Genomic DNA, 12,652 nt, shown 5'->3' with positions numbered 1-12,652 from the left:
CTGCTTCATCTCGCGGGGGAACCAGCGTCTGTGTCCCCGTCGCACCGGTGCCAAGAGCACGTACTTACATCTTCCGCAGGGCATGCGTCAGGCGAAGCGGGGGTCTCCTCCACCACCACCACGGTCCCCTCAGGCCAAGGCTGGCGGGGCCCCTCCGCCCAACTGGTACGGGGGTCCCCGGAGCGGGGCACACCATTCGCACACGACCCCTCAGCAGTGGGAGCTGAACTTGAACAAGGCACCCCAGCGCCCCCGAGGTGAGCCTGCAGAAAAGGCATTCACAACTTAGCAAGGTCCTCCTGACATCTTTGCCCATCTCCCGCTGCCCATCCCCTCCCCTGTGTGGCCAGTGGTCCCCAGCGCCAACATCCGCGTTCACATTACTGCTCCAGGTGGGCAGGACCCCAAGGCACAGGGTCCCTAGACTGCTCTCCACGTTTTACTCCTTAGAACCACCTGACTTTGGCTTATTTTCCTTCATATCCAACCCAGGACCTAGCATACTGCTTTGCAGAAAAGAACAGCAACTTCCTATCAAGAATCTGAATAAACTCCTAATCACTCGTGTCCCACGGTCAGAGAAAGCTTTAGTTCTCTTGAAAAGCAGCACCCAGCTGCACCAAACAGAAACCATAGTAAAAACGCTAAAATATGAATTTGTTTCAAGATCCCAACGCAAGCATCTGCGGACACTGGACTCCGTTGTACCAATACATGCGCTAGTCAAAAACTGACCAGGAAATAAAATTTCCTGGGACCTCATTTTAAAAGGTCTTTGGCAAGGCAGGTGCCTCCCTGTTAAGTCCACTGCAGAGGGACTTCCCTGGTGGTCCAGTGGGTAAGATTCCGCGCTCGCAATGAAGGGGGCCCGGGTTCGATCCCTGGTCGGGGAACTAGATCCTGCATGCGTGCCGCAACTAAGAGTCCGCATGCCGCAACTAAGAAGTCCGAGTGCCACAACTAAAGATGCCACAGGCCGCAACTAAGACCAGCTGCAGCCAAAAAAAAAAAAAAAAAAAAATCCACTGCAGAAACTGTACTATGGAGAGCCTGTAAGGTTACAGTTATAAAAAATCAAATGGGTGCCAATCAACAATTCGAAAAATCCTCTTCAGAAACCACCTCCGATTGCTACTTCAGTCGAGGATGGAAAGTGGAAAATGCCCCCTCCGATGACATTTGTAATCAATCATCTTCAGCCACTTAATCTGTGAGTGGCTCTTTCCCTGATGAAGGCGGCTAATTTAATTATTTATGCATCAGCCCTATAAATCACAGCAACAATTCTGCTCATGAAACACTCACGGTTTCGCACCAAAAAAAAAAAAATGTTGCCTGCCTCTTTCAGCATCCTCTTGCGTGAAATATAGGATGTGGATACGAAGGAAAACTAGCACAAGACCTAAAGTTTGGCTGGTCATTAACTTCCAACTATGGTCTTTCTTTCTTGCGATGAAATGACATATCTTTCCTTGCCTGACCCCTTCCCTGGTGTGTATCAACATTATTTAATATCTTCTAATTCCGTCCTTTTTTAATGAACATGTCTATAAACGTTGAACTTTTTAAAAACCTTATTTCTTTCTTTCATTAATGTAGGCCTTGACAGATTTTTTTAAAAATGTAACTTGGTTAGGAATTCCCTGGCGGTCCAGTGCTTAGGACTCTGCACTTTCACTGCTGAGGGGGTGGGTTCAATCCCTGGTCAGGGAACTAAGATCCTGTAAGCCAAAAAAAAAAAAGAATTTGGAATAAAAAGTGACATTTTAAAAATAAATAAAAATATAACGATAATCGCTTAAGATATCCTAAATCTGTCTTTCCTAAAACATATAAAATCAGAAGAGGGACTTCCCTGGTGGCGCAGTGGTTAAGAATCCGCCTGCCAATGCAGGGGACACGGGTTCGAGCCCTGGTCAAGGAAGATCCCACATGCCGCGGAGCAACTAAGCCCGTGCGCCACAACTACTGAGCCCGCGAGCCACAACTACTGAGCCCGCGAGCCACAACTACTGAAGCCCATGCGCCTAGAGCCTGTGCTCCGCAACAAGAGAAGCCACCACAATGAGAAGCCCATGCACCACAGTGAAGAGTAGCCCCCGCTCGCCGCAACTAGAGAAAGCCCGCATGCAGCAACGAAGACCCAATGCAGCCAAAAATAAATAAATTAATTAATTTAAAAAGAGAATAAAACCACTTATAAAAAAAAATAAGAAGAGACTCCATAAAAAGAGGGAGGAACGTGTATTTGAAGAAAACCCACAGGTGTGGATCACGGAGAGTTTATCCCCGGTCTGAACTCTTGGATGTCAAGGGAATTGTGTGCTTACTGTGTGTCCTGGAGATGTCTGTTCGTCCTCGTGCCGGATATTTTCATAAAGAGGCAGAATGCTGCGGTGGTAAATCCCCCACCAGAGGTTAAGGAAGGACGTCTGATGCTGGTTGACAGGCCCAGAGCCCTCCTCCAAAACGGAGCCTGTCTGGGGACTGTACTTGTAGTTCCAAGGCTTCATGGACCCCAAAAAGTGGACCACCTTCGCACTGGAGCCGAATCTGAGGAGGAAACATAAAGCATCCTGCCTTCCTCTTGGAAGTGACCACACACAGAGAGCCTGTGACAACCACAGGACTCAACACAGACAGCGGGACGTAAGGACGCATCTCAACGAGTTATGGACGATCCCGTCATTAACGACCACCTTGACTTGCAGTAAAAATAACTGCTTCATCAATCCACGTTTGCTGCCTTTCATTTTCTACAGACCAAGAAGCATAATCATAACCCATTGGGAATGTTCCCCAAAACGGGAAGAAGAAATCAGGAGTCTTTTTAGAAAGATGGGCAGTACCGTAGCCCAAATCATCTTATCCTGAAAACGATAAAAACTTTAAAAAGTAGATTTTATAGTAGATAATGCAAGCTGCAGACCAGAAAACTGGCTTCTTGTACAAGATGGTGAATTTTCCCCTCTCGACCTTTTTTTTTTTTCATTATCACCACTCCCACCAACCTCGAACCTTTTTAAACATTTTTTTCTTAATTGCTTTCCTATGAAACTTTAATATCATATTTGCCCTGTATATCTACGTTCTGTATGTACAGCTGTCCTTTCTACATTAAAAAGGATATGATGGCTTTACGCCCCACAAACCAGTGTCTGCCTCCTTGGGGGCCGTGTGGCCCCTATTAAAAAAGCACGCTCAAAATCTTCTCAGATTTTCCATTTTCACTTATAACAATGTCCCCTAGAGCAGTAGACCTCACACGTTTTGGTTCTAGGACCTCCTGACATTCTTACAAATCACAGAGGAAAAGATGTTTGTTCACGTGGATTGCATCTGTACATATTCACCGCAACAGAAGTTAAAACTGAGAAATTAGAAAACCCATGTACCAACTCATTAAAAAACCAAGGGCCCATTATATGTTAACATAACTTTTATATTTTTTCATAAAGTATAACTATAACTATATATTACTATATATCTTTTAAATGTGTAAAGTGACATCTTTTGTATCTCTTCATAAAAATATAACTATATATTTTTTAAATGAGTAAAAAGTGACATCTTTCATATCTCTTCAGAAAATATAACTATATATATTTTTTAAAAATGCGTAAAATGTCACATCTTTCGTATCTTTTCATAAAATATAACTCTGTATACAACTATATTTTTAAAAATTTGTAAAAAGAGTGACATTGACTATTTTACAAGGAGACAGTTGGTTTCTCATATCTGCACCTGCATTCAGTGCAATGCTTTTTATCACATCATGTCATGGCATTTCTGTAAAATCCCACTGTCCAATTATGAGAAAACAAGAGTGGAAAGAGGAAAATGACATCTTAGAATTAATTTTCTTAAAGTCACTTTGATTTCAAAGACCCTTGAAAGAGGGGTGGGGAACCCCTGGGGGTTCCCTGGGCAACACTTTGGGAACCACTCTCATGAAGCCTAGCTGCCTTGATTACCTATCATGTAAAGCAATAAATAAGCAAGCAGAAGGATGATCTGTTTTGTTTTTTTTTTCCCTTCAAAATGCCAAAAGGTGATATTAGATTCTGAGAGAGAATGATTGACCAGGTATAGAAGAATTGGGCTTGGCACGAAACTTACTGTTTGAAAGCAGGGCTGTAGGTGTACGCCGTGTTGCTACTCAAGTTATAAATGAACGGCAAGTGTTTCTGGATGTCTGCTGTGGACCAGCTACTGAAGAAACTGTTCAACAAGCCTTGGTCTGCCCCTAGAGAGTTAACAAACAGCCAAAGAAGTTAATAAAGAATGGTACAGTGCACCAAGAGAATGCAAGACATGTTTGAAGACATAATGGAAAAACACTGGTATCCCAGCACACAAATTACATTTCCTCTCTCAACCCACTAAAACGTGGTCATTGTCTCAAAAGTGACTGATAACCCACACCATTCATTTAAAAAGTGCATAGTCTCGGGACTTCCTGGGTGGTCCAGTGGTAAAGAATCCGCCTTCCAATGCAGGGGATGCAGGTATGATCCCTGTCCGGGAACCAAGATCCCACATGCCATGGGGCAACTAAGCCCACACGCTACAACTACTGAGCTCACACACCTCAACGAGAGAGCCCGTGTGCTGCAAACTACAGAGCTCATGTGCTCTGGACCCTGCACACCACAATGAGAGAGAGGAAAAAAAAACCCAAACGCCACAACTAGAGAGAAGCCCACGTGCCACAAAGAGCCCACACCTCAACCAAAGATCCTGCGTGCCACAACTAAGACCCAAAACAGCCAAAAAAAAGAAAATAAAATGAAATAAAAAGTGCATAGCCTCTCCAGAATTCTCCACTGATGGTGCAAACAATAAATAATAAAATCACACACTGTCTCCAAAATTCTCCACTCCTCCTCAGGGAATTCTATCTGGTATCGACAATAGCTTTTACCACAATTTTTGCCAACTTTGTTACCTCGTCCTTACCTAGAAGGAATTTTTTTTTCTTCCTATCAATGTTTATTATTATGTTTTGATTGAGGTATAGCTGCTGTACAATAGTATGTAAGTTATAGATGTATAATACAGTGATTCACAATTTTTTAGACATTATACTCCATTTATAGTCAATATAAAATCTTGGCTCTGTTCCCAGTGTTGTACAATATATCCCTGTAGCTTATTTTATACCTAATAGTTTGTACCTCTTAATCCCCTATCCCTATTTTGCCCCCCCATCACCACTGATAACCACTCGTTTGTTCTCTGTATGTGTGAGTCTGCTTCTTTTTTGTTATATTCACTAGTTTGTTGTACTTTTTAGATCCACATATAAGTGATACCATACAGCATACAGTATTTGTCTTTCTCTGTCTGACTTATTTCATTTAGCATCATGCCCTCCAAGTCCATCCATGTTGCTGCAAATGGCAATATTTCATTCTTTTTCATGGCTGAGTAATATTCCATTGTGTATATGCCACATCTTTTTTATCCATTCACCTGTGGACACTGATGTTGCTTCAATAGCTTGACTACTGTAAATAGTGTTGCTATGAACATTGGGGTGCACGTGTCTTTACAAATTAGCGTTTCTGGTTTTTTTTTGGATATATGCCCAGAAGTGGAATTGCTAGATCATATGGCAGTTCTAGTTTTAGTTTTTTGAGGAACCTCCATCCTGTTTTCCACAGTGGCTGCACCAATCTACATTCCAATTTTTGAATAGTCTAGCATTTTCTTTCACGTTACAAAAATTCTAGTATTTTTCCCATCTACTAATGCCTGTTAAGGCAAGTGTCTGGTTTCAGTTAATTCTCCCCTTTATTCTATATCGGGGTTGGCCAACAAAGGCTTGCACCCAGTTTTGTAAATAAAGTTTTATTGGAACACATCCACGCTCATGTAAGTCCTGTTAATGGCTGATTTCACTCTACAACTACAGGGATAAATATGTCACAGAGATGGTATGCCCCACGATGCTGAAAACATTAATTATCTGGTCCTTTTTTATTTTATTTTGGCCGCGCCGTGAGGTTTGCGGGATCTTAGTTCCCCAACCAGGGATGGGACCCGTGCCCCCTGAAGTGGAAGTGCGGAGTTCTAACCACTGGACCACCAGGGAAGTCCCCTATCGGGCCCTTTAAAGAAAGGCTGTCTAACCATCCTATGTGATCAGGACTGGGGAGTTCCTCCTTCTACCCATCGAAGATGTTTTCAACGGTTCTCTCTACCGTGTACTTACTTACTTACATCTTCATCTCTTCCTGGACTTGTTCTTCCATCCCCATCTTTAACTTGCTGCTGACAGATACAGGGTGGTGGGACTAGGTGCCGGCGGGGCAGAGGGATGGGTACAGGCCCCATTCTCTTCCACAAATGTCCAGCTGCCCTTCACCTACCGTCAAAGCTGCCGTGGTCGGTGGCGTGCTGCAGCAAGAGGCCATGCGTCTCCAGGGAAGGTTGGAAGACAAATACCCCGCTATTGAAGCAATCCGGCCATCCGGGATCCGGGGCCGCAGAAAACTCTGTCCTATTGAAGAGCTCATCGATATTGGACAGCACCTGGAACAACAGAGCATGGGGGACCCGTACGCTCTCACAGGGAAGAACCAATCTGACTCCGTATTGGACCTGTTTCTTTTACTTTAACCTTTGCATTCTATTGCTTTTGCTACAAGTTAATCACCAAAGGAATATTGCCCATAAGCTTAAACAATAGATAATGGCCCACCTCCGGGAACCCTGCCTCTGGTGCAATGAGTGTTAAGCTAAAATACCTCTGTTTCGCTCACTGGAAAGCCTCATCAGGCCCACCTGTGAATGGCTGCAAGAAGGAAGAAATTCTGACTGAAAGCAGGACTTTACCCCCTCCCCTTTTAGTATAAAAGAAGCTTGAATTCTAACTCAGGGAAGATGGGTCTTTGGGACACGAGTCCACTCTCTTCCCAGTCTGCTGGCTTTCCGAATAAAGTCATTATTCCTTACTCTCGATTTACTGGCCTGTCTCATGTGGTGAGCGGTACAAGCTTGGACTCAGGGACAGCGACACTTCTCTTAACCTCTGGGGCACAAGTGAGAAATGCAACAGGAACTTCACAATGGGCCAGACAACGTTCAGAGATGGGAAACTTATACCCAATTTTTTGACTGACTCTCTCCTTTTAGACTTATGTTCAGAAGACAAGAGTGTGTGTGTAAGATTGCTCCCTGGTTTATTTCAAGGGTTTGAAGTAACACCGTCACTGAAATGCAATTATCATCTCGAGGTTCTTAAGATCCTCCAAGGAATGCTCCTAATTGTATATATTCTCTTTCATCTAGCAAACGTGACCTACAGGACTGGAAATCCATAAACACAGAAGTTTGCAAGTCAATATCATATAATCCACTGTCTTCGAGAGCTTGACCACCAACAGCAGTTCTCTCCAACACCTACTGGCTTTCTGAATTGTGCTGTTTGGGAAAGAAATTACTCTGATTATGCACTTATTATTTTCCTCTGCATCCCTGTTTTCCTACAGAGCTGCTTTTGCACAACGAAGACAACCTCGAATGTTATCTCTTGACACTCCAGCCTCATTTTACATTTCAACTTTCCAATGGCTGTTTATGAAAGTGCCCATCCTGGGCTCCTACACCAAAGGTAACTACCCCAAATGACAATGGGGGATGCCATAGCTTAAGAAGCCAGGTGTACCAGTCCCTTCAGGACTCTATAATTCACAGTACAATCAAGGAAGAATATTTCTCTAATATTTTACTTTGTGTAGATGAAATAATGTGATTACAAACCCTTCCTAGGGAAGGAACATGCCTTCAAGTACCCCAGTGTACTCAGCAGGGTCTACTGCAGTAGGTGTGTTCTATCTGATGTTGATCGACTAAATGATGTTGGTGAATAGTGATGGATGTTACCTGGTGGGGATCCACCAGCACGAGCTAGCAGCTTGCTTAAGGAGGGAGAGGCATGGTCTTTGACGGGGGTTCCTCAACAAGTGGAGGGCCTGGTCCTTACCCTCCCTTGTACTCACCAGGGTATCTGCATCCAGGAAGACGCACTTGCTATAATGGGTGAGCGTCCAACAGTGAAGCTTGGTGAGGGTGACTCCGAGCTCAGGTCTCTTCAGAAAGGCCAGGTGGATGTAGTCTACACTGTCTATCAGGTTCACCTCAATGACCTCATCAAACACCCTCGAGAGGACCACCCTGGAAAAGACATGCCAAATCCTAGGAGAACAGCCCACCATCTAACATGAGACATGCTGTCCCTTGCTGCTGCAGTCTTCATATCAGGCTTTATTTTCCCCATGTGGGTCTCGTGGCTTTGCCCACGTTTCATTCATGCTTAAAACTTAGGCAAACGTGAAAAGCAAGACGTATTAAACCATCTTAACATAGACTGATTCGGGTCATCTCGTAGGAAGGTACTTTCTCTTTCCAAAGTGCATGGGCAGTGAGAAGGGAAGGCCGAGTAGGTAGAAACCAACAGAAGATCTCCATCAGTTTTTACTTTACTTATTCAAAACCTACACTGTTCGTTGCATACAAGTTTGAGACTCAAATTTTGAAAGAATGTACATTTCATCAAAATGAAATGTGCCTCTGTTCCATTAAAAAATTTTTTTGCTTAAATTCTACTTCATCATTGCCTGGAATATCTTCGCGATGACAGAAAATTAAGAAAGTGCTAGAAAAAGGATGGGGGCATGTCAAAAGGATACAGGAAGTCAATCAGGAGGAGCTCCCAGTAGCCAAAGCTGGAGCAATTTGGGCAAGAAAACAAAAACAAACCTGAAGTATAAAATGAATATTCACGGATCCATACTGGTATCACAACTGAATACATAAGTAAATGGGGTAAAAGGGGTAGCTCTTCCTCACAGAAGAATTCAAATAAATGTAGAAGGAATGAGAGAAAGAGAAAAATCAGCATTAGATGAACATCACAGGGATAACTGTTGCAGACAAATTCACTGATGAACCCTAAAAGCAATGAGTAAAGGTTTTGAGGAGAAACAGCATGTTTTCATAGTCTAAAAGTACCTCTCCCAAGATATTTATCAATTACAAAGACAAAAATAATGATTTTACAGTAGAGATACCCCAAAGGAGACCAAGGTTAATGTCACCAGTAGCAAGACATCACATACTCCATAATACCACGCACTGAAAAAGGTACTTTCTTCTTTGTAATTCTTTCCTACTTTTCATTGCTTGGTTTAGATTTTTTTCTATCCCTTGTGTTTTTTGTATATACCCTTTCTAGTCCTCTGGTGGTTGCCACCCTTAAACTCTCAACGCATCTATTTAACCTTACTATTTTCTATCAAATTTAACAATAATTATCATCTATAACTTCACCCCAGACAAGACAGGAACATTAGCGTATGTTCACCGATCTCCCTCCTCTTTTATCCCCCGACCACCTCCCATGGGGAATGTTAATTCCAGATTATTTTCATAATTATTAACCAATGCATTCCCAATTAACTCGCAGTATTACTCATTTATTTGTTTTGCACTGCTTCTTATATTCTATTTCTTCTTTCTTGGATTCACATTTCATTGTGCTTGAGTATATCCTCAAGTAATTTCTTCTCAAAGGTCCTTGAGGGGTAAAACTGTTGAGCTTCTGCATATTTGAAACATCTTGATTTTGCTTTCAAATTGCATTTAGCTGAATACAGAAATTTCATTTCAAAATTAGTTAGTCTAAGAGCTTTAAGGCATCAGCTGTCTCAACCAGGCTGAGACCTGAAATGCATTTAGTACTTTTTCTTCATTCTTCGTGCTCTGAAATGGTACCTTCTGTATCAATACTTGTGTTGCCTTCATTCATTCTTCTCAACGCACAGGGAACGCCCACAATCTAAAATCCTTCCTCAGAGCTGAAATATTTCCTTGAATCCGTTCTCTCCACTTCCGTCCTTTCTGAAACTCCCAGTCTTAGACAGATGTTGGAGCTTCTGGGTCTGTCTTTTCTATTCTTTAGTAGCTTTTCCACTTCTACTCCACATTTGTGCTTTCACGTTGCACAGTATTCAAAGTAACTCTCTCTCTAAGAAAATACCACGTCATCACCAATTTCCTCCTGCTTTTTACCCAGTTATTTATGGAATTTATGACATCCTCATGATTGTATAAAGAGGGAGGTAGAGGGCCAAGAAATGTCATTCTACGTTACTACAAATAGCACCTATGTCCTTATAGGCTTTTGTTCAGCTCTGCTTGCTTCCTTAACTTAAATTCCTGGAGGGAGAATTAAGTTTCAAGAATGCAATTTGTGTGAACCTACGAGCATATGCTACTGGGTCCCTTTCCCTGCAGAAAAACTACCCCAACCACGGATGTACCACACAGCCTGGAGGAATGACAGTCTCCTGAACACCACCCCCTGGTCATTTGGAGTCACAGGTCACTGTTTATGTCCTACTGCCCTGACTGCATCATAGAGCACCGTTCCTCAACCCTACCAATGACCGCAAAATACATAACCGGTTCTATAACAGTGCAACTAGGTCTGCATCCGTGAACCTTTCCCAGTATTTCTGTGACACTGTCTCTGAGTATTTCAAAGTTCATCTTGAGTAGACTGAAAGACTGAAAAAAAATGCTGACAGCTTTGGACAGCTGAGGAGATAGGAATCTAGCAGAGAATCATGTCTGTTTTTTGGCTTTATCAGTTCTATGTAACTGTTCCACGCACACCATGATTCAGGAGACGATGATGGGACCACACAGAGGTCCCCCCAAGGATGCATGGTTACCCCCAGGGTCACCGTTCCCAACGCTGGGCCCACTGCAGCCCTTGGTCTGACTCTGAAGACCCAGTGGCCCGGGCACAGGGAAACGTCCGCTGCACACAGATGTATTTTCTTCTCTTTTCTTTCTCTTTGGGGCCTGAAGGAATCATCTTAGACAAGAAGAAATACACCTTGAGCATCCATTCATTTGAAACACTTTTGGGAGAATGGGTGACAGCCAATTTGGCTAAAGACTAATGACATCACTTAATGTCAATGACTAAGGTCTGTGCCCGCCCCCCCCCCCCCCCAAAACACCGACGTTTAAAAAGACATTTGCCAGCCTGACGGGTCATAAATATCACTGAGCTGTTTGATGTGACATGACTTTAATGTCTGTGAAGGCAGAGTACGTATCACTTGGTCATGCCGTCTACCCTGGTTGTATCCATCCACCCATCTCTGCTTATCATTTGGAAGAGTTCTTTCATTATTCTACGGACAACACCCCCTCCTCGTTATAAATTTTGTAAATGGGCTCCCTAATTGGCTTGTTTTACCTTTTACATTTACACAAATACATCTGACATACAGCAGTCCTGGTACCCTTTGTTTTGTGTAATTAAAAATGGCAGACACATGAAGCAATCATCTATGTCAGTGTCTGGAGACGTTTTTCATTATCACAAAGGCAAGGAGGGTTGGCGGGGGGGGGGGGTCTTACTGACATCTGGTGGGTGGAGACCAGGGACGCTGCTCTGTACCCCACAGGGCACAGGACGCCCCTCATCCGAGGGTCACCCAGCCCCAAATGTCAGTCATGCCAAGACTGAGAGGCTATATGTCTCGACTTCTATGATTTTCCTATGCTTTAAATTTTACCTTTATCTTTAAAATCTATCTGGAAATCATGTGGGTATGTGTTCAACTTTTATATAAAAGGATCACATCATTGCCTTTCTCTGATACAGTGATGTGATGAATTACAATGATAGATTTTTATACAATGAACTATCTTTGCTTTCTTACAGCAAGCATCATTTCTTTCTTTGTCTTTTTTATTTTACTGAAGTACAGTCGATTTACAATGTTGTGTTAGTTTCTGCTGTATAGCAGTGACACAGTTATACATACGTATACATTCTTTTTCATATTCTTTTCCATGATGGTTCATCCCAGGGTACTGAATATAGTTCCCTGTTCTATACAGTAGGACCCTGTTGTTTATCCAGCATCATTTATTTCTTTATTCCACGGCTAGAGCTGCCTTGTTGATGATCTGTACTGGGGGCTTTTCTCATCTATATGGAAACACTATCAAAGCTGTACATCAAGTTTCCGTATCAAGATTAGCACAGTGTCTTAAAATAAATGAACACTTTCATTTTTTTCCCCCTAGGCTCTCAGATAGTTCTTTTTGCATGGAAATGAATTTATTGTGCCCAGTTTTACAGAACATCCCTTACAATTGCCCAGGCCCAGGTCCTTCCCCCCAGATAAGCCTTTGATAACATTCTCCATGTCTCCCATTGTTACTGGTCAGCAGAAGGGTTTCACTTCTTCTGGTGTCAATGGGGATCATCTGAATTTCCCTAGAAGGATCAAGTATTTACTACTTTCAATTTTATCAGCAAAGTGTTCTATGTAGTATTTAAGTTTAAAATTTAAGTTGCATCCAGCCACTGTGGAAAACAGTGTGGAGGTTTCTTACAAAACTAAAAATAGAGCTACCTTAGGATCCAGCAATCCCACTCCTGGGCATATATCCGGAAAAAACTCTAATTCAAAAAGATACATGCACCCCAATGTTCACAGCAGCACGGTTCACAGCAGTCAAGACATGGAAGTTACCTAAATGTCCATCGACAGATGAATGGATAAAGAAGATGTGGTACGTGTATACAATGGAATACTACTCAGCCATAACAAAG

The 12,652-nt window shown here is 42.7% G+C and overlaps 1 protein-coding gene across 3 annotated transcripts in view; it reads right to left on the bottom strand.

Moving 5' to 3' along the window:
- GYG2 (glycogenin 2) overlaps positions 1–12,652 on the bottom strand; it is a 31,561-nt gene that overhangs the window by 14,337 nt on the left and 4,572 nt on the right. For all 3 annotated transcript variants that reach the window (XM_059911957.1, XM_059911958.1, XM_059911959.1), the window contains exons 3-7: positions 8,010–8,184; positions 6,378–6,540; positions 4,123–4,249; positions 2,331–2,553; positions 69–263 (exon numbers count right to left, since the gene is read on the bottom strand). In XM_059911957.1, the coding sequence (XP_059767940.1) occupies positions 69–263; positions 2,331–2,553; positions 4,123–4,249; positions 6,378–6,540; positions 8,010–8,184 (883 nt within the window). The remainder of the gene's footprint in view (positions 1–68; positions 264–2,330; positions 2,554–4,122; positions 4,250–6,377; positions 6,541–8,009; positions 8,185–12,652) is intronic.

This window comes from Balaenoptera ricei, chromosome X (genome assembly GCF_028023285.1).
Source record: "Balaenoptera ricei isolate mBalRic1 chromosome X, mBalRic1.hap2, whole genome shotgun sequence".
Classification (NCBI taxonomy): Eukaryota; Metazoa; Chordata; class Mammalia; order Artiodactyla; family Balaenopteridae; genus Balaenoptera; species Balaenoptera ricei.
Note: the sequence above shows the minus strand (reverse complement) of the source record. Positions and strands in the feature narration are given on the sequence as shown.